The 25,576-nt window shown below is 34.9% G+C and overlaps 2 protein-coding genes and 1 long non-coding RNA gene across 3 annotated transcripts; 1 reads left to right on the top strand and 2 right to left on the bottom strand.

Moving 5' to 3' along the window:
* Positions 1 to 1,960: 1,960 nt before the first annotated feature.
* LOC109146792 (TMV resistance protein N-like) lies at positions 1,961 to 4,954 on the bottom strand. Its single transcript, XM_019294442.1, has 3 exons — positions 4,597 to 4,954; positions 2,314 to 2,705; positions 1,961 to 2,274 (listed from the first exon to the last, which is right to left on the bottom strand). Exons 1-3 carry the CDS (start codon positions 4,822 to 4,824, stop codon positions 2,133 to 2,135), a joined length of 762 nt encoding a protein of 253 aa, XP_019149987.1. The 5' UTR covers positions 4,825 to 4,954; the 3' UTR covers positions 1,961 to 2,132.
* A 25-nt stretch (positions 4,955 to 4,979) lies between these two features.
* Positions 4,980 to 24,691, bottom strand: LOC109146737 (TMV resistance protein N-like). Its single transcript, XM_019294385.1, has 2 exons — positions 24,133 to 24,691; positions 4,980 to 6,105 (listed from the first exon to the last, which is right to left on the bottom strand). The coding sequence occupies exons 1-2, from the start codon at positions 24,615 to 24,617 to the stop codon at positions 4,980 to 4,982; spliced, it is 1,611 nt and encodes a 536-aa protein (XP_019149930.1). The 5' UTR covers positions 24,618 to 24,691.
* On the top strand, positions 12,300 to 23,649 carry LOC109146798. Its single transcript, XR_002048512.1, has 3 exons — positions 12,300 to 12,654; positions 14,966 to 14,969; positions 23,639 to 23,649. It is a non-coding gene; the product is annotated as an uncharacterized LOC109146798 (long non-coding RNA).
* Positions 24,692 to 25,576: the final 885 nt, after the last annotated feature.

Here is a 25,576-nt window from a genome sequence, read left to right as displayed (position 1 = left end):
TCTGTTTGTTGCCTGGATAAGGCTTTCAATAGGCATCAATAGCAAGAAATCAAACAAAATCTTAGTCCTAAAACACTTAGCTACTCATAACATAACAATAATAGATACACAAATTAAAGGAGTCACTGAAAGCATATATGAAAAGCAAATGAAAGGGATGAAGAAGAAAACTTATCTATTATATTGAAGCTTTGGTATCCACGATTACAATGTTCTTGAGCTTGGAATTTGAGAGAAAACAAGAAATGCAGTCTAATCTAAGTTATATTAGAGCTAAACCTAACTAAGAAATGATCGAAAGGAAAATGAAGGTTGTGTTTTGGTGAAAAGATTTCTCCTTTAAAACAAAGCAAAAATTCTTTTAAATGTTGTAGGATCTGGGCACGGGCATAGGCGTGGCCACGGCCGAACCCATGCCCAATCCCAGCAAAGAGTGTCTACTGGATAAATTAGTGCGATCATTCATCTCTTTTTGTTCAAAGGTTGAGAAAAATAATAAATGATTGCAACTAAGACAAACGTTGCAACAAGAACAAACAAAATAGTATTAGTGAAACAATGTTCTCATAGAGTCACAGAACTCTAGCTATTGACTATATGATGGTATTTGATGCTACAAGTTTGTATCACAAGATATATCTTATCACCAGAAGGCGTCTAATAACAAAATTATTCCCTAGCTGAAATATCAAGAACAACCCAGCAGCCAACAACAAACTAATAGACCAAAGGAGTGAAACAGGGACGTTCGTTCTGGTTATAACCGTCTCTAATGGATACTTATGCCGCCTCTACCTATCTGAAGCTTCTTTTTCTTCCTCTTCCTTTGTACATCATCTCGCAAGGTCATAACAGAAGGAATCAATCCCCTTGTGAATGGAAAAAAAACGCCTCTGCCCGATACTTCTGTCGCCTCTACCTATCTGCACCTTCCTTTTCCTCTTCCTCTCCACCTTCCTTATAGGAAGGAATGCATCCCCTTGTGGATGGAAAGAAACGCACTTCCCCATCTCTGTTTCTATGTATTTCAGCTACACAAATTATCTTCTGCAAAGGATGGACTTCTACATACACCTCCAATTCTTCTCCCATCATTGTTGGAACCTCAAAAGGAATCCTATCATACCCTTTATATTTGGGTTCCTTTAGAATCCAAGCACCACAGCTTTTACTTCTCACACTCACACCAATTCTCTCTACATCAGTATAATCAATTTCATTGTGATCAATCACATTGTGCATGATTATTTCAAAGAATGCCATATTTGTTAAACGAAAATAGCAGGATATCCCCCTAACGGACACATGAACCGCAATCTCGACAATATCACATTTAGAATGTGCCTACATTATGGAATACATACACATAATATAATAATTAATAATACCATCACTGCATTCAAAAAAATAATATTATACCATAATTATTACCATCGACCTATTCTAATATAATATTAGAGATGAAGGGAACAGATATAACTAACCTTGAACCACTTTACAATCGAAGGAATCCTCAAACCACTGCAATTTGCTATCCCAAGACTATGTAAGGATTTAAGACTCTCGAAGCCTGAAAGCTCAACCAAACTTTTGCAGTTCTGAATATCTAGCCATGTAAGTCTTTTTAAGTTGGATAGATCTGGTATCTTTTCTAATGAGACACAATTCTTTGCAGAGAACATCACCAAATTAGGAGGAAGTGGTGGAAGTGATCTAAGATTCCACCAATCGTTCAAGCAGAGATACATCAAATTGGAATATTGATGGCAAAGGCATAATGGTAAACTTTGAACATAATATCTTCCCATTAAATCTATTCCTTTCAACGAGGAGGACAAACTCCTAAGAGGAATTGGAACATCTTCTTCATGCAAATAGTTGTCAGGAATAGTCCAAGCATTGTAATTCCTTATGTTAAGCTCTAAAAAGGGTGAGAAACTCTCCATGTATGGAAGCTCAACCAAATTTACACAGTTTTCAAGACTCAACACTTCAAGTTTCTTCAAGTTTGATACAGCTGTAATTTTTTCCAATGAGACACAATTATCTGCAAAGAGTTCCTCCAAACTAGGAGGAAGTTCTACAAGTACTCTAAGATTTTGCAAATTGTTCAAGCAGAGAAGTTTCAACTTTTAAAGATGACAAAGGCTGAAGGGTAGGATTTGAAGATAACAACTTATTCCTGATAAATCTAAAGATACCAATGAGGTCAAATTCTCAATAACTTCAAAGGAGCACAAATTTGCAACTGAAGGTGGAAAAAAACCAACACCATCACGACTTCTTCTTGATTTTGATAGTACAAAACTCTTGTACTGTTGCAGTTCCAGTGTCTTTAGATTTCTCAAACATCCCAAAGAAAATGGTATACATGAGATGGCAGTTCCACTAGCAAGTAAATCTCTTAGTTGCTCTAATTTTCCCAAGTCAATTGGAAGCTCCGCCAATTTTTCGCATTCATATAAACGTAAAACTTCAAGTGATTTTAACATGCAAATGCTACTTGGAAGAACCTTGAGTTTCTTGCAATGTTGGAAATCTAACTCAACAAGTTTCTCCAAACTTCCAATTGATGGGTGTACCTTGACCAAATTTGAACACCACTTAAAGGATACTTTTTGAAGAGTATGTGCCCCAGTGAAGTTTGGTGTTTTCTTAAGTTGTTCACAATAATCAAGCTTTAAAATCCTCAAGCATCTAAAATGCTGTTGAAAAAAAAAAAGTAGAAAAAGATTTAGGCCCTGTTTCGTAAAATAGTTAGCCTATCAATCAATTTTGGCTTATTTGACCACTATTAGTTGTTTGACTTGGTGTATAAGTGTTTGATTAATTAGCTTTTTGTAACAACTTATTGCTCCAAAATGCTAAAATTCAAAAAACTACTCAAAGTAGCTTTTTCGATCAGCTTTTTGAGAAGTCATTTTGTATATAATCAGCTAACAGTTAATTTACCAAACACTTTTTTACAATCAGCTAATACTATCAACTAATTAAACCTACTAACTGATAAACATTATTTTTAGTATTATTTTTAATAATCTTTTTATAGTTAATTTGCAATAATTAATTCATTTTATATTTATTTTTATTTATTATTGTTATTAGTAACTTTGTAATATTATTCAATTTTAGGTTGTTTTAATTATTAAATTTGTTTTATTATTTGAATTATGTCAGTCCAATAATTCATTGATCTTAATTTAATAATAATAATATTAATTAGTTTTAGTAGTACATGATCAATAGGAGTTTAATTAGTGTAGATTAGTTATATATGGTCTCTAATGAGTTTATTATTATTAATATTATTATTATTATTATTATTATTATTATTATTATTATTATTATTATTATATCTTTCTTCCCAATTATTATTTTATATCATAAGAAAGAGGATCGCAGACTTCTTCTCCGACAATGGTGATGGATGATCCGATTGAAGAGCAGGACATTGAATGGAAGAAAATTTCCCATGGCTTCCCCTTAATTTTAGGCAAATTGTGTAGCTTCTTGGTTGGATGATTGAAGAAGAAGGAGAGGCTGTTGGGATTGAAGCAATATAAATAGAGGAGAATTTATGCAAGAGATCATCAATTCACCTCGGAGATTTCCGGTGGTTCGCGTAATTTCGATCGGCAATTCTGGGCGTGGCAACTTCTTTGTCGCAGCAATCTCCGTTCAACACATCATTAGCAATTTCTGATTCTTTCTTTAAGTTTCCTCCTTAATTTGGATTTGTTGGTTTCTTCCTAGTGGTTAGCAGCAAGCAATATTGTTATTCTTCTTTTAATTCCCTTTCTTTCAATTTCAATTTGTTGGCCGTACCTTTAATTTGGCACATTGTTTTTCCAAGTTTTTCCCTTTCTATTCAATTCGTACTGTTTTTGTTCCTCTTCAATTCTTACTGCTAAATTTCGCAAAGACTCTATTAAATTGCTACTTTTGTTTAATTCTTTAATTCCTAAATTGTGAGCACACTATTCAGTTCTTAAACACCGTGCTAATTCTTTAATTACTTTGTTTTCTATAATTATTATTATTAATTTGTTTTGTGATTAATGAAGCTTTGTGATTTAATTTTTGCAAGTTTGATAACAATGCACTGTATAATGATTTGTTCTTTGGGGATTGGATGACTGCAATTGATTATGATGTAAAGTATTGCTCTGAGCTGCTCTTAGTTTTGAACTGTCGAATTGTTTTGCTTATTCATATTTACTTTTAATGGTTGATTTAAAAATGTTTTGTTTATTTATTTACTTAGCTTCTTTTAATTTCAACTTAATTATCTTACACTTGAGTTTATTCTTATCTTTGGTATCCGTTTTTAACTCTTTAAATTATCAAGTTAATTAATTTTAAGATTATAAATTGCATATTATCAATTCCTCTTGGGTTCGACCCTTGCCTTTGCACACTACCACTACTACACTGACTCGTGCACTTGCGAGGACATTATATATATAAAATTGTCCAATACTAACCTAACCAGCTAACAACCATTTACCAAAAACTCCTTAATCAATTCCTATTTTTCTTGTCAAAGTTCTTAATTAAGAAATATGCAATGTTGAAAGAAACATTAGACATACTAACCTGCATATTGCATTGGAATTCTTCGATAATGCTCCTTTCCAAGGCTAACTCAACAAGTTTCTCACAGTGAAAATTAGATTGTATACGACTCAAGTTGCAATTGTGTAATCTAAACAACCTAAGCTCATTGGATAAATATTTAAAAGACCCACTGAGACACACACCATCCAATATGAGTATTCGTAACTTTACCATCCTTTTGAATACTTGAGTACTCAAAAGGCACATTCTTTAACATGTTAGAATTTACAATCATCCCTTCAATTGCTTCCGTGCCCTATTAAAAAAACATTTATAGAGCAATATTTTATATTTTAGATATTTTGAAATTTTTGATTTTAATAAAGTTAAGTATAGAAAGCAAATGAATTAACTAGAATAAATCAAATACAAATGAAATGTATTACCTTATTCCCATGAAGAACATCAAACACATCCTTTGGGTCAAGCAGTCTACTTTGTTTGCCGGGCTCTCGTGGAGATTCCTTTTGAACAATTTCTCTTCCCATATCTCGTATTAAATTATGCATTTGGAGCCTTCCAAACTCTATTGTCAACAAGCATCTTTCAATCAAAGTTTTAATTCCAATTTTAACATAAAAACCACAAGCTTCCAATATTATAGAAGTGTCGTTTTTGTCATGCCCAATGAAAAAAAAAGCAATATCTAGAAAGATGTTCTTAGTATCATCATCAAGTGCATCATAGCTTATTTTAAGAATACTTTGAACTTTATCATGAGGCGTTCTTCTTAATTTCTCAGCATTGTCGCTCCACTCTTGCATGGATCTTCCACGCAAATGAGAACCTATAATTGTAAGTGCTAATGGAAGTCCAACAGTATACCTTGCTATCCTTTGGGATACTTCAATATACTCCTCTAATGGTATGGGAACACCAAATGCATGCCAACTCAAGAGTTGCAAGGATTCTTCAGGGCTTAACGTTTCTACCATGTACTTCTCGTGTGCTTCCAAGTCACTCAACAATTGAACATCTCTAGTTGTTATTATAATTGTGCTCCCTGAACCAAACCAATTACGTTGTCCTGCTAATGATTCTAGTTGACTAGTATCGTTTATGTCATCAAGAACAATAAGAACACTTTTTGATCGTAGTCTTTCTTTAATCAAACTTATTCCTTCATCAACATCATCTATTTTAAGTTTCTTTCTGTTAAGTGTTTTGCAAAGAAGTTTCTCTTGTAAACGAACTAAACCATGATGCCCTTCAGAAACTTGTGATCTAATGTTTGCAATAAAGCAGCAACCTTCAAACTTTTGAAAGCTCAAGTTGTAAATGGCTTTAGCAAGGGTTGTTTTTCCTACACCACCCATGCCAAAAATTCCAAACATCTTGATATCATCATTTCTTTGAGTTTGCAATAAATGAAGTATATCTCTGACATGAGATTCAATTCCAACAGGATACTTTGCAACATTCATGTATGTACGATTCACTTCCCGCAATACCTCTTCTGTAATTTTTTTGATGAACTTTGATTCATACCTATCACATTTTTCCAATGAATGTCAATCTAAATCATTAAAGAAAATATACGTGGAAAACAAAAAACTAATGGTGTGTTTGGTTCAAACATGGAAATCGGAATCGGGATGAGAATCAAATACTTGGTAATGGTAATTGATTTTAGTACAAGTGTTTTGCTTGTCTTGTAGTAGGGTGGAAATTAGAATGACTATCTATATTGATGTTTGGTTATGTACGACTCTTTAATGGAAATAAATATTTTAATGATACAAAAAAAAAAAAAAAAAAAAAAAAAAAAGTCAAAGGCAATTGATCATAATATAATGATATCTAAAGCACCAATATGAACATAAAATCAAAACAAAAATCTAAAGGATATAGTGAGGAGGAAACAGATCGGGAGGTGACAAATGAGGAGGAATAAGATGGAATGATGCCCGTATTAATTAATTAGGTAATGTGATTTTTAATTCAAGGAGTAATCAAATCCTATAATTGTGTTTTCAAAGTTATCAACCAAAAATAACTATGATTTTGATTCTCATTGTACAAACCCATGAAAAAAAACACACCCTAAATATGTATATTTAGTCGCTCATGATTCAATTGCTTGAGGTAAACAACTGTTAATAATATTTTTATCAACGGATATAATAATCAATCAATTATAATTTCTAAAAGAAATTAATATTTATGACAAATAAATTGAAATGCACCGGGCAGATTCTTCTTGTTTTACCAAAAATATTAATCCATCCTTAAAGATGCATGTAAAGATGAACGCAATTTTTAATTAGCAATACTAACATAATTAATATTATTGACAATATAATATGAATTAGTGAGCCAACTTGTGACAAATATATCATACTATCACACAAAAAAAAAAAAAAAAATTGAAAAGAAGATTTACCCATTTGTCATGGTTTGCAAATCCCATCCCGACAAATCAGCAACAGTAGTGAGTGCAACTTTCCACTCATCAACTTTTTCATCATCAAATCGTTGACGATGTTGAATCATTGCCTTACCAAATTCGCCTGTTTGTTTACGAACCTCTGAAGGATCAACGTTGTAGAATATTGGCAGAATTATCTGTTGAAAATTTTTCTTACAGTCTAGAATCTTCACCAGTTCATCAAGGCACCATCTAGATTGGGCATAAGTTTTTGAAAATACAATGATGGATATCTTGGACCCCTCGATGGCCTTCAATAGCTCATCAGAGATGTTCTCACCTTTTCGGATTTCTTCATCGTCCCGAAAGGTATTAATTCCAGCCTGACACAAATCTTCATAGAGATGATCAGTAAAAGATTTGCGTGTCTCTCCTCTAAAACTCAAGAAAACATCATACATCCAAGCAGTAGTAGGTGAAGATGAAGATGAAACAGAAGCCATATTTGAAGTTGAGAACACTATCTTCTATCTTGATTTGCTAGCTAGCCAGATAGTTTCTAAAGATTTAATTAGCTTGGAAAATGCGTATGTACACAGACGATAACGTAATGGAAATTTCCTTCTGGCCACTGCGAAACTCAATGGAAATTTCTTAGACAATCCAACGTAAGATTGCTATATGTAATATATTTGATTGACCTGGTCTTCTTAATGGAAATTTCCTTCCGGCCACTGCGAAATTCAATGGAAATTTCTTAGACAACCCAATGTAAGATTGCTATATGTGCATTATAATACATTATTCTAAAACATAATATACATTATTTTAAAACATAATGACCTTGAGCTCTTTTACTTTTATTTATTTTTATGTAATCAACATATTTTGTTTTTCTATTCTGCCCTTACATCTTTATTAGTTTTTTGTCTCAATTTCTAGTTCCTAAGTACAAAATTTCTAATTTACTTGATTCTCTCCTTATCGTAAGCATATTCCCTTTTCTTTCCTGTAATTTGAAGGGTTAGGGTAGGCCTGTACTGTTCGTTTGAAGGGAATCATGAATCAGTAATGGAGGAGATAATTGAGGATTTGAGGGAGTCAACAACATTAACATCGTATCCTGGTATATTTTCAGTTGTTTCCTCTGTTTATGTTTTTTTTTTTTTTTTTTAATAGTCATCACTATTGGATCTGTATTTCTTGCTTTAAATATTCTATAAATTCATTAGCATGTTTTTAGATTATCCGAGCTTGTATAGTAATCTTGTTCATAGGAGATTTAGGAGCTAGTGAAAATGTTCCAATTTATTAGTGCGATATTGCAAATTATTAATTTGCGAAAATGCATAATTATATAGAGCTAGTTCTGGAATCTGCATAATTATATTGAGCCATTTTTGGAGCCTTTGCGATTCATAAAGTTGTAAGTTTATATTGCTAAATTTAGTTAGTTTTTGGTTTTAGAAGTATATGGTATATTGTTTAGCTACATATTGGACAGGTGACCTTTGCAAATTGGACAGGTTTGCAAACCACTAGTACAAAAAACGTTTTTCAAGTCTCCTATAAAATAGTTTTCAGTAACTGTGAAAGTCCTCCGCTTTTCAAGACACCCGTACAGGGTGACGCGGAAAGCAGAGGAAGATTTGTTTTTTTTTTTTTTATCAGACTTTCCAAGGCACCTGCTCTGCTACAGGTGCCGCGGAAAGTCATTTATTATTTTTTTATTAATTTGTTTCCGAGGGTGTCTCGGAAATCTATTTTTTTTTATTAATGTGTTTCCGAGACACCCACTCACAGGTGGGTGTCGCAAAAAAACTATTTCTTTTTTTTTTTTTTAATTAATTACTTTCCGCGTCACATGTGCAATTCTGTAGTAGTGAATTGCAGTATATTGTTTAAGCTAAAATGGTCATCCATTAGCTTCGGCGTTGGTGTTAAAATGAATGGTAAAACTGAAAATTTAGGTTTTACACTCCAATTTAAAGCAATCTGTGATTCCTTTCAGCAGCCTGTGCACATATTTCTTCAAATTAATTTTTTACTCTCCTAAATCTACAATCAAAATGTTGGATAATTAACTAGAAGACCAAAAGAAATCATCTTCAACTTCATCCACAAACTTTCCAAGGCAAAGATTTCCGGATGCACATTGGCCAAATTAAAACAAAACTTAAACGACAGTATCTGAAGACTTTGTGCCCCAGTGAAGTTCGGTTTTTCCCCAAGTTGGTTACAATAATCAAGCCTTAAGATCCTCATGCACCTAAAATGCTATTGAAACAAAGTAGAAGGTTTTAATCAACTTTAGTAGTACTATTCCAAGTTTTAATTAGAAAATATGCAATGTTAAAAGAAGCATTACTAGACACACAAACCTGCATATTCAGTCGAAATTCCTCGATATTGCTATTATGCAAGTCTAAAGCAGCAAGTTTCTCAAGGTGAAAATTATAAGATGTTATGCATCTCAAATTGCATTAGCAAGGGTTGTCTTTCCTATACCACCCATGCCACAAATTCCAATCATTGAACTATATCCTTTGTTCGATTTTGCAATAAATGAAGTATATCACTAACATGAGAATCAATTTCGACAGGGTGCTTTGCAACATTCATGTGAGTACGATTTACTTCCCTTAGTATCTCTTCGGTAATTTTCTTGATAAACTTTGATTCATATCTAATTAAAAAAATAAATAAATAAATAAATAAATTTATTACTGAATATAACGTCAATCTATAATGTTAAAGAAAATAAAGGCAAAAACACAAAACTAAGAAATGAAATTGAAGGCATGATACAAGACATTAAAACACTCGAGTCTACCAAGTTGAAGAAAATTCAAGCTTCTTTAAAATAAAAAACTGTAAGTAGAGTTACTAGTAGAAATGTATAGATTCTAGAAGGAAAAATATAATTAGCAAAACTAATATAATATTAATTGCTATATGATCGAGTGTGCCAATGACAAATATCTAAAAATAAAAGGAAATTGCAGGGAAGGCCTTGTGGATGTCCTTGTCTGTTTCTGTTGCATATCAAATACCTAAAGTATGGCAAATTAAGGATGGAATTCTTGATACACTCTGATCTGATCTTCCATACTTAGCTTCTTCTTCTTCTTCTTCTTCTTCTCCACACTGCATTATTCATATATCTCCAACCCAAGCTAAGCTGAGGCACCACTGGCTTTGCTTTCTGGTAGTGATACCAATCAACTCCGATCCAATCAAAGTCCATCTAAAATATATAAACGAATCCATGACTCGAAAACGTTGGAATAATGCAACAGACAAATGTTTTACATACTTAAAACAAATTAAATTCTTTGACATGTTGCCTTCACTCAGAGCAACATGCATGCCTGCATTATATATACTATGGCATTCCATATAAGAGTTAATTAATACCTGCAAAAGCATTATTACCATCTAATTATCTGCAGCTCCCTTTTCCTCTTCCTTTGTCAATCATTTCCCAGGGTCATAACAGAAGGAATGAATCCCCTTGTGAATGGAAAAAAATCCTCTCCATCTTCCTTATAGGAAGGAATGCATCCCCTTGTGGATGGAAAGATACGCACTTCCCCTTCTCTGTTCCTATGTATTTCAGCTACACAAAATATCTTCTGCAAATGATTGACTTCTAATACACCTCCAATACTTCTCCCACCATTATTGGAACCATACGCACTTCCCCATTTGTCCCAATTTCTGTTTACACTCCACCATTATATTTTCACCAGCTCGTCAAGGCACCATCTGGATTGGGCATAATATTTTGAAGAATACATTAATGGATTTTATATCTCAAACTCCTCAATGCCGGCTTCAACTGACTCATCTGAAATGTGCCTTTTTACCGGATCTCTTCTTCATCTCAAAAGGTTATAACCCCAGCTTCCCACAAGCTTGTGTAGAGATGATCGGCAAATGATCTCCATGTCTCGCCCTTAAAGCTCAAGAAGACAGCATACTTCTCATGAGAACGCGATGAAGAAGAAGAAGAAGAAGCCATAGTAGCTTGAATTGAAATTGAGATCACAACACTCTCTTTGCTTCTGTTAGTTTTTGCTTTTGCTAGCAGCTAGCTAGATATATGATTTCAACTTTCACTCAATAGCATTATTGGTCCATTCTTGCATTGATCTTCCATGCAAGGGTTGTCTTTCCTATACCACCCATGCTACATCAAAAAAAAAAAAAAAAAAAAAAAAAAAAAAAAAAATCATCTGAACTATATCATTTGTTCGATTCTGCAATAATTGAAGCATATCAGTAACACGAGAATCAATTCCGATAGGGTGCTTTGCAACATTCATGTGAGTAAGATTTACTTCCCTTAGTATCTCTTCAGTAATTTTCTTGATAAACTTTGATTCATATCTAATCAAAAATAATAAATAAATTAATTAATTTATTGAATAAAACGTCAATCTATAATGTTAAAGAAAATAAAGGCAAAAACACAAAACTAAGAAATGAAATTGAAGGCATGATACAAGACGGCAAATGTTTATGCCGTGGAACCGTGTCCACCTTTCAAGGTGGACACAGTTCCAAAATGGCGTCGTTTTGGTGGAAAACGACATTGTGTCAATAAAAAAAGTGCTTTCTTTTACCATTAACGGCGTTTGCTTATGTTCATAATTACAAAACTCTATGTTCATAATTATAGAACTCTATGTTCATAATTTTTGAACTCTGTATTCAAAATTATTGAACTCTATATTTACAATTACAGAATTCTATATTCATAATTATAGAATTCTATGTTCATATTTTTGAACTCCATATTCACAATTATTGAACTCTATATTCTCAATTACAGAACTCTATATTCATAATTATAGAACTCTATGTTCATAAGTTTGGAACTCTATATTCATAATTATTGAACTTTATATTCATAATTATTGAACTCTATATTCACAACTGCAGAACTCTATATTCACAATTTTTTATGTCGTTGAATTCTTTTGACAAATAAAAAAAAAAATCTGATTGGTGGAGGGAAAACGGTGCCACTAACGGCACCGTTACTCCTGAATTGCAGAACGGGGTCGTGTTGGACCCGTGTCCACCTTGATAAAAGACATTAAAACACTCGAGTCTTCCAAGTTGAAGAAAATTTGTTGAAACTCTAGGCCCTTTAGGAATGGGCCCAATAGGTTAATAGTATATTCCTATATAAATACTAGATATATGTACAGTTCTTTTCAGAGAATACAATGAATCCCTTTATTCTTCACATGGTATCAGATCCTAAACCCTAAATAAACCCTCTCTTTTCGTCGCCGCCACCGGAAGTGCCGCGACTGTTTCTTCGTTCCAACGCCCGCCTAGTGGTTTTTCTCCCAAACCAACACCACAGGCCTTCTTGGAACCTCTTCGCGAGCCTAGGGCTAAAGTCTCGTCGCCGTCCGCTACCGCATGCGCCACCAGCCATCGCCGTCCGCTACCACACGCGCCACTAGCCGTCGTTGGAATGATGTTTGGTTGCAGCATGGGAGGTTTGCATTCGATTGGCACTTCTCCAATAGTGTCGAATAGGGTCACGATGATGAAGGTAGGACTCTCATTGACATAATAAATAATATTCTCCTTTCCCGTGCTAGACTGGTTAAGAAATTTACTCTAGTGATTGATAATTATTATCCTGAGTTACATCATTCTGATTTCAATATGTGGTGTCTTTTTCTATAAAGACATGGTATCTGGTAGTGTTTTTCAGTTCCCTCATCTCTACCGGTCAACAGTCAACGCCGGTCAACTTCACCGGTCAACCATCCCTTGAGGCAAATTTTCTTGTCCTTTTGAATAATATTATGGCTTCATCTCTCACCAATGGTACCTCCTCTCTGTTGTGTCTCTCTCAAGCTAGTACCATAAGTACTTGGATTTTAGACACAGGTGCCTCGGATCATATTTCTGGTAATCTATCCCTTATGACTAATGTCACTAAGTCTAAGGTTTTGCCTATGGTTACCCTAGCTAATGGTCATCAAACACCAGCTGCTGGTGTTGGTCAGGCTTCTCCTATGCCATATTTCCCCTTAGATTCAGTTTTATATGTTCGTAATAGTCCTTTCAACCTTATCTCCGTGAGTAAAATCACTTGTACCCTTAATTGTTCCCCAACCTTTTGTGCTAATTTGGTTGTTGTGCAAGATCGTAGTACGGGGAAGGTGATTGGAACTGGGATTGAGTCACAAGGCCTCTATTACCTTCGTGGTTGTGATCTTGCTACCTGTGCTTCCACAGATTCTCACATGCTTCTCCATAGTCGTTTGGGCCACCCTAGTCTCTCCAAACTTCGACGGATAGTTCTAAATCTGTCTATAGAGTCATTAGACAGTGAGTCGTGTCACCTTGGAAAGCAATCATACAAGTCCTTTCCATGGAGAGTCAATAATCGGGTTGCGTCTCTTTTTTATTTAGTTCATACTAATGTTTGGGGTCCATGTCATGTAAATTTTACTTTGGGATTTCGTTGCTTTGTCACTTTTTACGGATGATTATTCTAGGTGTACTTGGGTGTTCCTTATGAAAGATCGTTCTGAGTTATTCTAGATTTTCCAAAATTTTTGTGCTGAAATACAAACTCAATTTGGTAAACCCATTCGTGTTCTGCGTAGTGACAATGATAATGAATCTCTCTAATCCCTTTCAGTCCTATATGACCTCTCAGGGTATGTTACACCAACGGTCGTGTGTTTACACACCTCAGTAGAATGGAGCAGCTGAGCGTAAAAATCGACAATTAGTTGAAATTGCCTGCACTATGATAGTACACTCTCATGTTCCTCATCATTTTTGGGTTGATGTTATCCTTACTGCGGGTTACTTGATAAATCGCATGCCATCCTCAGTACTAAACAATGATACCCCATATTCCATTGTGTATCCTTCGGTTGATCGTTTCCCTCTTCCACCTCGGGTTTTTGGGTGTGTTTGTTTTGTTCATCAAATAACTCCTAAAGCTGTCAGGTGTGTTTTCTTGGGTTATTCCCAGCTCCAAAAGGGTTATCGATGTTATTCTCCAGAACTTAAGTGTCGTTTTGTGTCTGCGGATGTGACTTTTATTGAGTCTACTCCTTTTTTTCTAGCCTTCACCAGGTGACACAATCTCTATTTCAGAGTTTCTCCCTCTTCCTTATCTTGGTCCACTTCCTCTTACCCAGGATCCTGTTCCTCTAACTGCTCATGACTGCCCCCTTCAAGTCTACCAATGTTGTCCATGCCTTGTGTCTATTGAGGTTCCTATTGACTCACCTATGCCACCCGATCCTCCGACTGCGGTTCCACCACTTCAACTGCAATCTGACATTGATCCCACTGAGGCACTCATTGCTATCCGGAAAGATACACGTTCTACTCGTAACCCTCATCTTATATATATACCATTTTGAGTTATCATCGTGTATCTTCCCCTTACTTTTCCTTCCTTTCTCACATTTCTTCTATGTCTATACCTAAATCCACTCGTGAGGCCCTCTCGGATCCAGGTTGCTGCCAAGCCATGTTAACAGAGGTGGAGGTCCTACAGTCTAGTGGCACATGGAGTTGGTCCCCCTCCCTCCTAGTAAAACTATTGTTGGTTGTAGGCGGATTTATACTGTGAAGGTGGGCCCTAATGGCAAGATTGATTGCTTTAAGGCACGACTGGTGGCAAAAGGCTACACTCAAATTTTTGGTTTGGATTACACTAATACTTTTTCTCTTGTAGCTAAAATTGCATCAGTTCGATTGCTTTTATCTTTAGCCGCTATAAATCATTGGGACTTACATTAGTTGGATATCAAGAATGCTTTTCTCCATGACGATCTTCAAGAGGAAGTTTATATGGAGCAACCACCTGGGTTTGTTACTCAGGGGGAGTCTGGTTTGGTATGTAAACTTCATCCCTCTTTAAATGGTTTAAAGTAGGTTCCACGAGCATGGTCTGGGAGATTTAGCTATGTGGTGTGTGAGTTTGGTATAACGAGAAGTGAAGTTGATCATTCTGTTTTCTATCGTTATTCTAACGGGAAATTCATATACCATGTAGTTTATGTGGATGATATTGTTATTACAGGGAGTGATCAAAATGACATATCTTAATTGAAAGAGTATCTCTTCAGTCGATTCCAAACCAAGGATTTGGAAAAATGACATATCTTAATTGAAAGAGTATCTCTTCAGTCGATTCCAAACCAAGGATTTGGAAAAACTAAAGTATTTTCTCAGGCTCATTCTAGCAGTGGTATAGTCATTTCTCAAAGAAAATATGTGGCCTTGAATATTTTAGAATAAACGGGTATGTTGGATTGTAGACCTGTAGATAATTCAATGGATCCGAACATTAAACTCCTACCAAGACAGGGGGAGACATTGCTTGACTGAGAACGATACAGGAGAGTAATTGGAAAATTGAATTATCTCACAATTACACAACCAGATAGTGTAAGGTATATGAAGAGAGCACTAGGGTAAGGTTTACTATACGAAGATAGAAGACATGCTCAGGTTGTTGGGTATTCTAATGCAGATTGGACCAGATGTCCATTTGACAAACGCTCTACTTCGCGTTGTTGTGTGTTCATTGGTGGTAATCTTATATCTTGAAAAAGTAAGAAGCAAGATGTTGTTGCCAGGTCCAGTGTTGAAGTTAAATACCGAGTTATGGCCCTTGCCACGTGTGAGCTCATGTGGCTAAAGCGCTTACTGCAAGAGTTGTAATGTGGCAATGTTGCTCAAATGACACTGATATGGGACAACCAAGTAGCTCTAGACATTGCTTCAAATCTAGTTAATCTTGAGAGGACCAAACACACCCAGGTTGATTGCCACTTCATCAGAGAAAAGATTGTGTCAGGGTGTAACAAGCTTGGAGCATATGATTTATTCTCTCCAGCTTGAGGGGAGTGTTGAAACCATAGGCCCTTTTAGAAATGGGCCCAATAGGTTAATAGTGGCAAATTATGTTGTGGACCCGTGTCCACCTTGGAAGGTGGATCCGGGTTATACTCACAATTTTTGAACATTCTATACACAATTTTTGAACTTTATATTCACAATATTAGAACTGAATATTCACAATTTTAGATCTCAATACACAAAATTACAAAACTCAATATTCGCAATTGTATAATTCTATATTAACAAATTTTTGAACTTTATATTTACAATTTTTGAACTCTATGTTCACAATTTCATAATCTCTATCCACAATTAAAGAACTCTATATTCAAACCATTTGGTCAGTCCCTTACCACTTAGTGTGATTACAATAGGGGCGAGGGATTAGTCTTTAGGCTATCGGCTGGAGGGATATCTTTGGGCAACCAAAAAAAAAGAACTCTATATTCACAATTACAAAACTGAATATTTACTCGGTGAGTTGTTTTCAATGATTTTTTTTTTTTTTTAAACATTGATTGTGAATATGCAGTTCTAAAATTATTAATATAGAGTTCAAAATTGTGAATATAACTTGGAACTACCTTACAAGGTGGACCCTGATCCATGGAATAACTATCCGTTAATAGTATACTCCTACATATATAGTAGATATCTATACCGTTCTTTTCAGAGAATACAATGAATATCATTATTCTTCACAAAATTCAACCTTCTATAAAGTAACAAAAAGCGTATTTCTTGTAAAAAACTAATTAACAATCCTCCTAAAACTAGATTGGTGATCAAAGTGTGGGAATGGTTCACTCTATATGGTGCGGAGAAAACTTATTGAATTTCTTGTTAGTAAAACTGAAAAGAGTGAATCAGAGAAATTACATCAACTTTGAACCAATATAAAATTCTCTCCTTCAAACCAATACTGCAAGTTAAGATTTTTGCTCAATTAGAGATTTATATAGCATTATAGTAATGGATACTTAAAGTTTCAAATATGACCATCAAAAATTTAAATAACACTTTGGTGTTGTAGAGTAAAAATATTATTTTCAATTCCATAGAAATTTTATTACAACTATGATTTTCGATCAATAAATTTGAATCCATGGGTAAAAATTTATAGATTCTAGAAGGAAAAATATAATTAGCAAAATATATGAAATTGAAAATATGAGAATACCATCCAGACAAATATATAAAAATAAAGGAAATTGAAATGAGATAGGATTATCCATTTGCCGTGGTTTGTAAATCCCATCCAGACAAATTAACAGCCTCATTGAGTGCAACTTTCCACTCATTTACTTTTTGATCCCCAAATCGTTTTCTATGTTGATTCAAAGCATCACCAAACTTTCCTGTTTGATTGCGAACCTCGGAAGGATCAACGTCGTAGAATATAGGAATAACCATTTGGTGCAAATTTTGTTTACATTCTAAGATCTTCACCAATTCATCAAGACACCATCTTGATTGGGCATAATTTTTGGAGAATACAATGATGGATATCTTTGATCCTTCGATGGCCTTCAACAACTCAACATAAATGTTTTCACCTTTCGAGATTCCTTCGTCAACCAGAAATGTGTTAACTCCAACTTGACACAAATTTGTATAGAGATGATCAACAAAAGATTTTCGTGTCTCCCCTCTAAAACTCAAGAAAGCATCATACCTCCCATGAGCAGTCGATGAAAAAGCCATACCTGAAATTGAGTACACTATATTCTGTCTTGATTTGCTAGCAGCTTGCCTGGTAACATAAATTATATATAAAGAGTTAGGGGAACGGGTGAGCAGAACAATGCCTAGGCTGTCAAATTTTGTATTTATACGTAATATAGTGTTTGAAAATAATGGCCGGCCTTCTTGTAGAACAACTCATTTGATGCAACCTATGTAGCCCAACAAGGAAAACAAGAATGGCGAAAGCACCTATGAAACAAAACATGAAAAAATGTGCTTTTATATATATATATATATATATATATATATATATATATATATATATATATATATATAAAAGAGCGCTCATATGTGGTCATGTCATTAGGTGTGGTTGTGTGGTCGTATCTGTGTCGTTGAATCAGTTTAATCTAACGGCAGTGGTAATTTTGAGAATTTTCGCGCGTTTTGGTAAGTGGGGTGTTATGGTAATTACAGTGGCCATTTATAGCGGGCGGGTTCCAGAATACACCAACAGTGTTGACAACATACACCAATAGTGTAATAAAACACACCACAGTGGAACACACCAATGGTGTATTCCCGTGTTATGGTAATTACAGTGGCCATTTATAGCGGCCGGGTTCCAGAATACACTAACAGTGTTGACAACATGCACCAATAGTGTAATAAAACACACAACAATATGATTTTCCCTATTCCGGTGTTTTATGACGAGTTTACCCTTGCAGTTCGCTGGGTAGGAGAATGTGCGCGAAAATACTGGAAAAATCTTGATTAATATGATTCATTGGATCTATCTAATCTAATGGCCTATAATTGACCATATGACCACACCTAACAACATGGCCACATGTTATATATATATATATATATATATATATAGTGAAAGGTTCCCGTGCGGTTGAATGCTTCCCGTGCGGATGTGCGGTTGATTAATGTGCGTGAGATTTGTACTCAATGTGCGTGAGTGTTGTGTGCTTAATGTGCCTGAGATTTGTACTTAGTGTGCGTGAATGTGTAAAATGCAGCAGAAAATATGGATGTCAGCTTCTTCCCCATCCCCAGTTGCCATTGCCCCCTCCCTCCCTGATGATGATGATGCGGAGGCGGGCTATGGTGGTTAAGAATTATGGGAATAATACAACAGAAATCCACACTTAGCTGGTGTGCAAATTTTGCTATGCACGCGTCATATATACAAACATTCAACTGCACTGAAGGTAGCTGATAATCCAAAATCCATGACCAAATTGAAGGAAGAAGTAACAAGAAGCTTGGGCGTTAATGTGCGTCAGTTTTCTGTTCTGCTTCCTTCTGAGCTCGTAATTCTGAACTACTCACGCACATTAAGCACAAATCTCACGCATATTAAGCACAATACTCAGACACATTAAGTACAAAATTCACGCATATTAACATTACGCACATTAAGTACAAATCTCAGGCACATTAAGCACAACACTCACGCACATTAAGTATATAAACCTCACGCACATTAATCCACCGCACAACCGCACGGGAAGCCACAAATGCACCCAATCCCTTCCCTATATATATATATATATATATATATATATATATATATAGGGATGAGATCTAGTGCGAAGAGTCCTCAAGGTGAAACATGCTGTGAGATCTGAGCCATTACTGCCAACTACCTCAAAATCAACTCTGATTTTCCATACTTAGCTTGTTCTTCTTCTCCACACTGCAACCCAACCTGAGGCACCACTGGCTTTGCTTTCTGCAGGTACTGATCGATACCAATCAACTCCGATATGATCCATTGCCTGCAGTGACCAAATTAAAATGAAAGTCCATCGAAAACATATAAACGAATCCATGCCTCGAAAACGTTGGAATAACGCTATTTCATACCAAACAAAAAATTATTTTTATATGAAAATATAAATAGCATAGTTTATTCAACCTAATATATCTTGTAGAAGATTGTCAACTAACATGCTCATCTGTCAGCATTGAGAAGAGGGAGGAGACTGTCCGGCCAAGAGATGGCTCATATCATACTTTACTTTGTTTCTTTACTTCTTATGTGCGACTGCACGTTCACATCCAGTATGTACAGGTTCGACTTGAAGCTTTTTGGTCCAATTCTTATCTTCGATCCCTTATGTTTCCATCATCCAATTGACTCCATCTCCAGCCAAATGGTATAAAAATCACTCATGTATAATTGCTTTGATCAAGAGAAATTGTACCTAGCTATCCACACAAACAAAGCAAATAAAAGCTCTTTTGAACAAGGTTAAATATGAGCTGAGGTAAAATAAGATCAAATACAAATTTGAAGTCATCATTTTAATCATTTAGTGGGACTTTAATCAAAATAAATAAAGAATATATAAAAATGTGATAATCCAAATACTACAGTGGGTTCAATTCATTCATAAATTAAAAATAATAATAAATATTAAAATGTTATTAAATAAACAACTAACAAAAGATGTAGTCCATTAAAGAGGTGTCAAGTGTGATTGTGTAGTGAAGGATATACATATACTTACAAAAGCTGAAGCTGAAGACGGGTTTGCTAAGCATATCTCTAACTATCCTTATTATGGTTGATGAAATTATAGGAAGGAATGCATCTCCTTGCGGATGGAAAGAAACGCACTTCCCCTTCTCTGTTTCTATGTATTTCAAATACACAAATTATCTTCTGCAAAGGATGGACTTCTACATACACTTCCAATACCTCTCCCATCATTGTTGAAATCTCAAAAGGAATCAAATCATACCCATTGGCTTCAATGTTAATATATTTGGGTTCCTTTAGAATCCAAGCACCACTGCTTTTACTTCTCACACTCAAACCAATTCTATTGCGACCATGATCATCATAATCAATTTCACTGCAGGGATCAATCACATTGTGCTTGATTTCAAAGAATTCAGTCGTTAAAGGAAAATAGCAGGATAGCCCCCCAAAGCGCACTCGATCCACAATCTCGATACTATCACCTTTAGAACGTGCCTACATTATGGAATACATACATACAATATGACAATTAATAATACCATAACTATTACCATCTAGTCTAATATAATATCATATCGAGATGCAGGAAACATACATACATATATATATAACTAACCTTGAACCACTTTTCAATAGAAGGAATCCTCAAATCACTGCAATTTGCTATTCCAAGACTACCTAATAAGGATGAAAGACTCTCCAAGCCTGAAAGCTCAAACAAACATTTGCAATTATGAATACCTAGCCATTTAAGTCTTTTCAAGTTTGATAGATCTGCTATTTTTTCAAGTTTGCAATTCCTTATGTCAAGCATTTCTAAGCATGAAAGACTCTCTATGTTTGGAAGCTCAACCAAACTTTTGCAGTTTTTAAGACACAACACTACAAGTCTCTTCAAGTTTGATATATCTGCTATTTTATCCAATGATACACAATTTTTTGCAGAGAGTATCTTCAAACTAGGAGGAAGTTCTTCAAGTACTCTAAGATTTTGCAAATTGTCCAACGAGAGAAATTTCAAGTTGATAAAATGACAAAGGCCGATGAACCAGTTTTGAAGATCTACTTCATTGCAATTCCTTATGTCAAGCTCTACTAAGGATGAACGACTCTCCATGTTTGGAAGCTCAACCAAACTTTTGCAGTTTTCAAGACACAACACTTTAAGTCTCTTCAAGTTTGATACAGCTACTATTTTTTCCAATAAAACACAATTTTTTGCAGAGAGTCCCTCCAAATTAGGAGGAAGTTCTACAAGTACTCTAAGATTTTGCAAATTATCCAACCAGAGAAATTTCAAGTTTGAAAGATGACAAAGGCCGAAGGGTAAGCTTTGAAGATAACTTCTTCCGGATAAATTTAAATATACCAATGAGGTCAAATTCTCAATAACTTCCAAGGACCACAAATTTGCAACTGAAGGTGGAAAAAAACCAACACCATAACGACTTCTTCTTGACAAGAATAGAGGTGATTTTGATTTTGATAATATCGAACTCCTATACTCCCCCAGATATAGTGTCCTTAGATTTCTTAAACATCCCAAAGAAAATGGTATATGTGAGATGGCAGTTCTACGAGCAAGTAAATCTCTTAGATGCTCTAATTTTCCCAAGTCAATTGGAAGCTTCCCTAGTTTTTCGCATTCATCTAAACGTAAAACTTCAAGTGATTTTAACTTGCAAATGCTACTTGGAAGAACCTTGAGTTTCTTGCAACTTTCGAAATCTAACTCAATAAGTCTCTCCAAACTTCCAATTGTTGGGTGCACCTTGGTCAAATTTGAACAATACACAAAGGATACTTTTTGAAGAGCATGTACCCCAGTGAAGTTTGGTGTTTTCTTAAGTTGTTCACAATAATCAAGCTTTAAGATCCTCAAGCATCTAAAATGCTGTTGAAAAAAAATAGAAAAAGGTTTAATCAATTTTTATTTTTCTAGTCAAAGTTCTTAATTAAGAAATATGAAGAAACATTAGACGTACTAACCTCCATATTGAATTGGAATTCTTTGATATTGCTACGTTTCATGTCAAACTCAACAATTTTCTCACAACAAAGATTAGATGGTATGCAACTCAAATGGCAATTGTGTAATCTAAACAACCTAAGCTCATTGGATAAATATTTAAAAGATCCGCTGAGACGCATACCATTCAATATGAGTATTCGTAACTTTACCATCCTTTTGAATACTTGAGTATTCAAAGACACATTCTTTAATATGTTAGAATTACAATCATCCCTTCAGTTGTTGTCAACAAGCACCTTTCAGTCAAAATTCTTATTCCACTTTTAGCATAAAAACCACAAGCTTCCAATATCATAGAAGTGTCATTTTTGTTATGCCCAATAAAAAAATAAGCAATATCTAGAAAGATATTCCGAGTATCATCATCAAGTGAATCATAACTTATTTTAAGAATTTTTTGAACATCATCATGAGGTATCCCTCTTAATTTCTCAGCATCATCACTCCATTCTTGCACTGATTTGCCATGCAAATGAGAACCTATAATTGTAAGTGCTAGTGGAAGTCCACATGTATAACTTGCTATCCTTTTGGATAGTCCAATATACTCCTCTAATGGTATAGGAACACCAAAAGCATGCCAACTCAAGAGTTGCAATGATTCATCAGGGTTAACATTTCTACATTCTATTTCTCGTGTGCTTCCATGTCACTCAACAACTGAACATCTCGAGTTGTTATTATAATTGTGCTTCCTGGACCAAACCAATTCCGTTGTCCAGCTAATGATTCTAGTTGAGTAGTATTGTCTATGTCATCAAGAACAATAAGAACAATTTTTGATCGTAGTCTTTCTTTAATCAAACTTATTCCTTCGTCAACATTATCTATTTCAAGTTTCTTTCTGTTGAGTGTTTTGCAAAGAAGTTTCTCTTGTAAATGAACTAAACCATGATGCCCTTCAGAAACTTGTGATCTAATGTTTGCAATAAAGCAGCAACCTTCGAACTTCTGAAAACTCAAGTTGTAAATGGCTTTAGCAATGGTTGTTTTTCCCACACCACCCATGCCAAAAATTCCAAACATTTTGATATCATCATGTCTTTGAGTTTGCAATAAATGAAGTATATCTCTGACACGAGATTCAATTCCAACAGGATACTTTGCAACATTCATGTATGAATTATGATTCACTTCCCGCAATACCTCTTTAGTAATTTTTTTGATCAACTTTGATTCATACCTATACATTATTTCCAATTAATGCCAATCTAAATCATTAAGAAAATATACGTGGAAAACAGAAATCTAAGAATGTGTTTGGGTGAAACTTGGAAATCTGAATTGGAATGATAATCAAATACTTGGTAATGGTAATTGGTTTTGGGAGAAAGTATTTTGTATGTTTGGTAGTAGGGTGAAATTGAAATGATTATTACCAATATTGATGTTTGGGTATGTACGACCCTATAATGAAAATAAATGTTTTAAAAATACAAAAACAAAAATCAAGACAATTGATCATAATATAATGATATTCAAAGCAACAATATGTACAAAAAATCTGAAGGATGTAGTGAGGAAGCGACAGATCGAGAGGTGACAAATGTGGAAGGATAAGAGGGAATGATACCCGTTTTAATTAGCGAATGTGATTTTTAATTGAAGGAGTAATCAAATTTCATAAATGTGTTTAAAAAATTGTCAACAAAACAATAACTATGATTTTAATTCTCATTCCTGGTATGCACACTCATGAAATTAGTCGCTCATGATTCCATTGCTTGAGGTAAACAACTCTTAATAATATTTTTATCAACGGATATAAGAATCAATCCATAATTATAATTTCTAAAAGGAAATAATACTTATGACAAATAATTGAAATGCACAGGGCAGATTCTTCTTGTTTTACCAAAAAATATTAATCCATCTTTAAAGATGCATGTATAGATGCTAGAACGCAATTTTTTGTTAGCAAAACTAACATAACTAATATTATTGAGAATATGAGTTAGTGAGCCAAATTGTGACAAATATATCATACTATTAAAAAAAAATGAAAAGAGGATTATTTACCCGTTTGTCATGGTTTGCAAATCCCATCCGGACAAATCAGCAACACTAGTGAGTGCAACCTTCCACCCATCAACTCTTTGATCATCAAATTGTTGTCGATGTTGAGCTAATGCCTTACCAAATTCGCCTGTTTGTTTACGAACCTCTGAAGGATCAACATTGTAGAATATAGGCAGAACCATCTGTTGCAAATTTTTCTTACAGTCAAGAATCTTTACCAGTTCATCAAGACACCATCTGGATTGGGCATAAGTTTTGGAAAATACAATGATGGATATCTTGGATCCCTCGATGGCCTTCAATAGCTCATCAGAGATGTTCTCACCTTTTCGGATTTCATCATCGTCCTGAAAGGTGTTAATTCTAGCCTGACACAAATCTTCATAGAGATGATCAGTAAAAGATTTTCGTGTCTCTCCTCTAAAACTCAAGAATACATCATACACCCCAGCAGTAGTAGATGAAGAAGAAGAAGAAGAAGCCATATTTGAAATTGAGAACACTATCTTCTATTTTGATTTGCTAGCTAGCTAGTTTCGAAAGATTTAAAGAGCTTGGAAAATGTATGTGTACACAGATGATAACGTAATGGAAATTCCTTCCAGACACTGCCAAACTCAATGGAAATTTCTTAGATCTGTGAATAATAAAGTCAATGTGGAGCAGCAATATGAATAGGACAACAGCAGCCATTTCTACAGGAAAGTGCAGCAGCAATTTGAACAAGAAATTTGCAGCAGAAATCGCAATAGTGCAGCAGAATATGTTACTTGGGGCCGGGGTGTTTAAATTCAAGGTAGGAATGTTTCTGTCAAAGAATGCCAAACTCAAAAGGAAATTTCTTAGTTAATAGATTAGTGGGGCCGGGGTAGGGATGGCAACGGGGCGGGGCGGGGGCGGGGAGTATACTCCCCGTCCCCGTCCCCGAAACCCCGACCCCATCCCCGTCCCCGTCCCCATTCCCGGCGGGGAATTGAAAATAACCCCCATCCCCATCCCCGCGGGGAATTAGGTGGGGACGGGGATTCCCCGATCCCCGTTCAATTCTTAATCAAAATTTTAAATTAGTATAATTTTTAATTTTAAAAATTAAAAATTTAAATCTTAATTAATTATATATATATATATATATATATATATATATATATATATATATATATATATATATATATATATATATATATTATTTATTTATTTATTATTATTAATTATTCGGGGACGGGGACGGGGACGGGGCGGGGCGGGGAGGGGTATCCTCGTCCCCGTCCCCGTCCCCGACGGGGAGTTATAAACATTCCCCATCCCCGTCCCCGTTCCCCGAAAATTTGCAACATCCCCATCCCCGTCGGGGCGGGAATCGGGGATCCCCAACGGGGACGGGGCATATTGCCATCCCTAGGCCGGGGTGTACTAAAAGTCTAAAAGTAATTAAAGATTTAAAAAG

Source organism: Ipomoea nil, unplaced genomic scaffold (genome assembly GCF_001879475.1).
Source record: "Ipomoea nil cultivar Tokyo-kokei standard unplaced genomic scaffold, Asagao_1.1 scaffold1936, whole genome shotgun sequence".
NCBI lineage: Eukaryota > Viridiplantae > Streptophyta > Magnoliopsida > Solanales > Convolvulaceae > Ipomoea > Ipomoea nil.
This window is presented reverse-complemented; position numbering and strand designations above follow the sequence as displayed.

What these genes read in the sequence shown, in the direction of transcription:
- LOC109146792 (XM_019294442.1), bottom strand. Translation starts at nt 4,824, where the DNA reads ATGTGCCTTTTGAGTACTCAAGTATTCAAAAGGATGGTAAAGTTACGA. An exon ending in AATTCCAATGCAATATGCAG is followed by an intron (nt 2,706 to 4,596) that starts GTTAGTATGTCT and finishes TTTTTTCAACAG; the next exon opens with CATTTTAGATGCTTGAGGAT. An exon ending in ACACTGGAACTGCAACAGTA is followed by an intron (nt 2,275 to 2,313) that starts CAAGAGTTTTGT and finishes AAGAAGTCGTGA; the next exon opens with TGGTGTTGGTTTTTTTCCAC.
- LOC109146737 (XM_019294385.1), bottom strand. Translation starts at nt 24,617, where the DNA reads ATGGCTTCTTCTTCTTCTTCTTCATCTACTACTGCTGGGGTGTATGAT. An exon ending in TTGCAAACCATGACAAACGG is followed by an intron (nt 6,106 to 24,132) that starts GTAAATAATCCT and finishes AAAATGTGATAG; the next exon opens with GTATGAATCAAAGTTCATCA.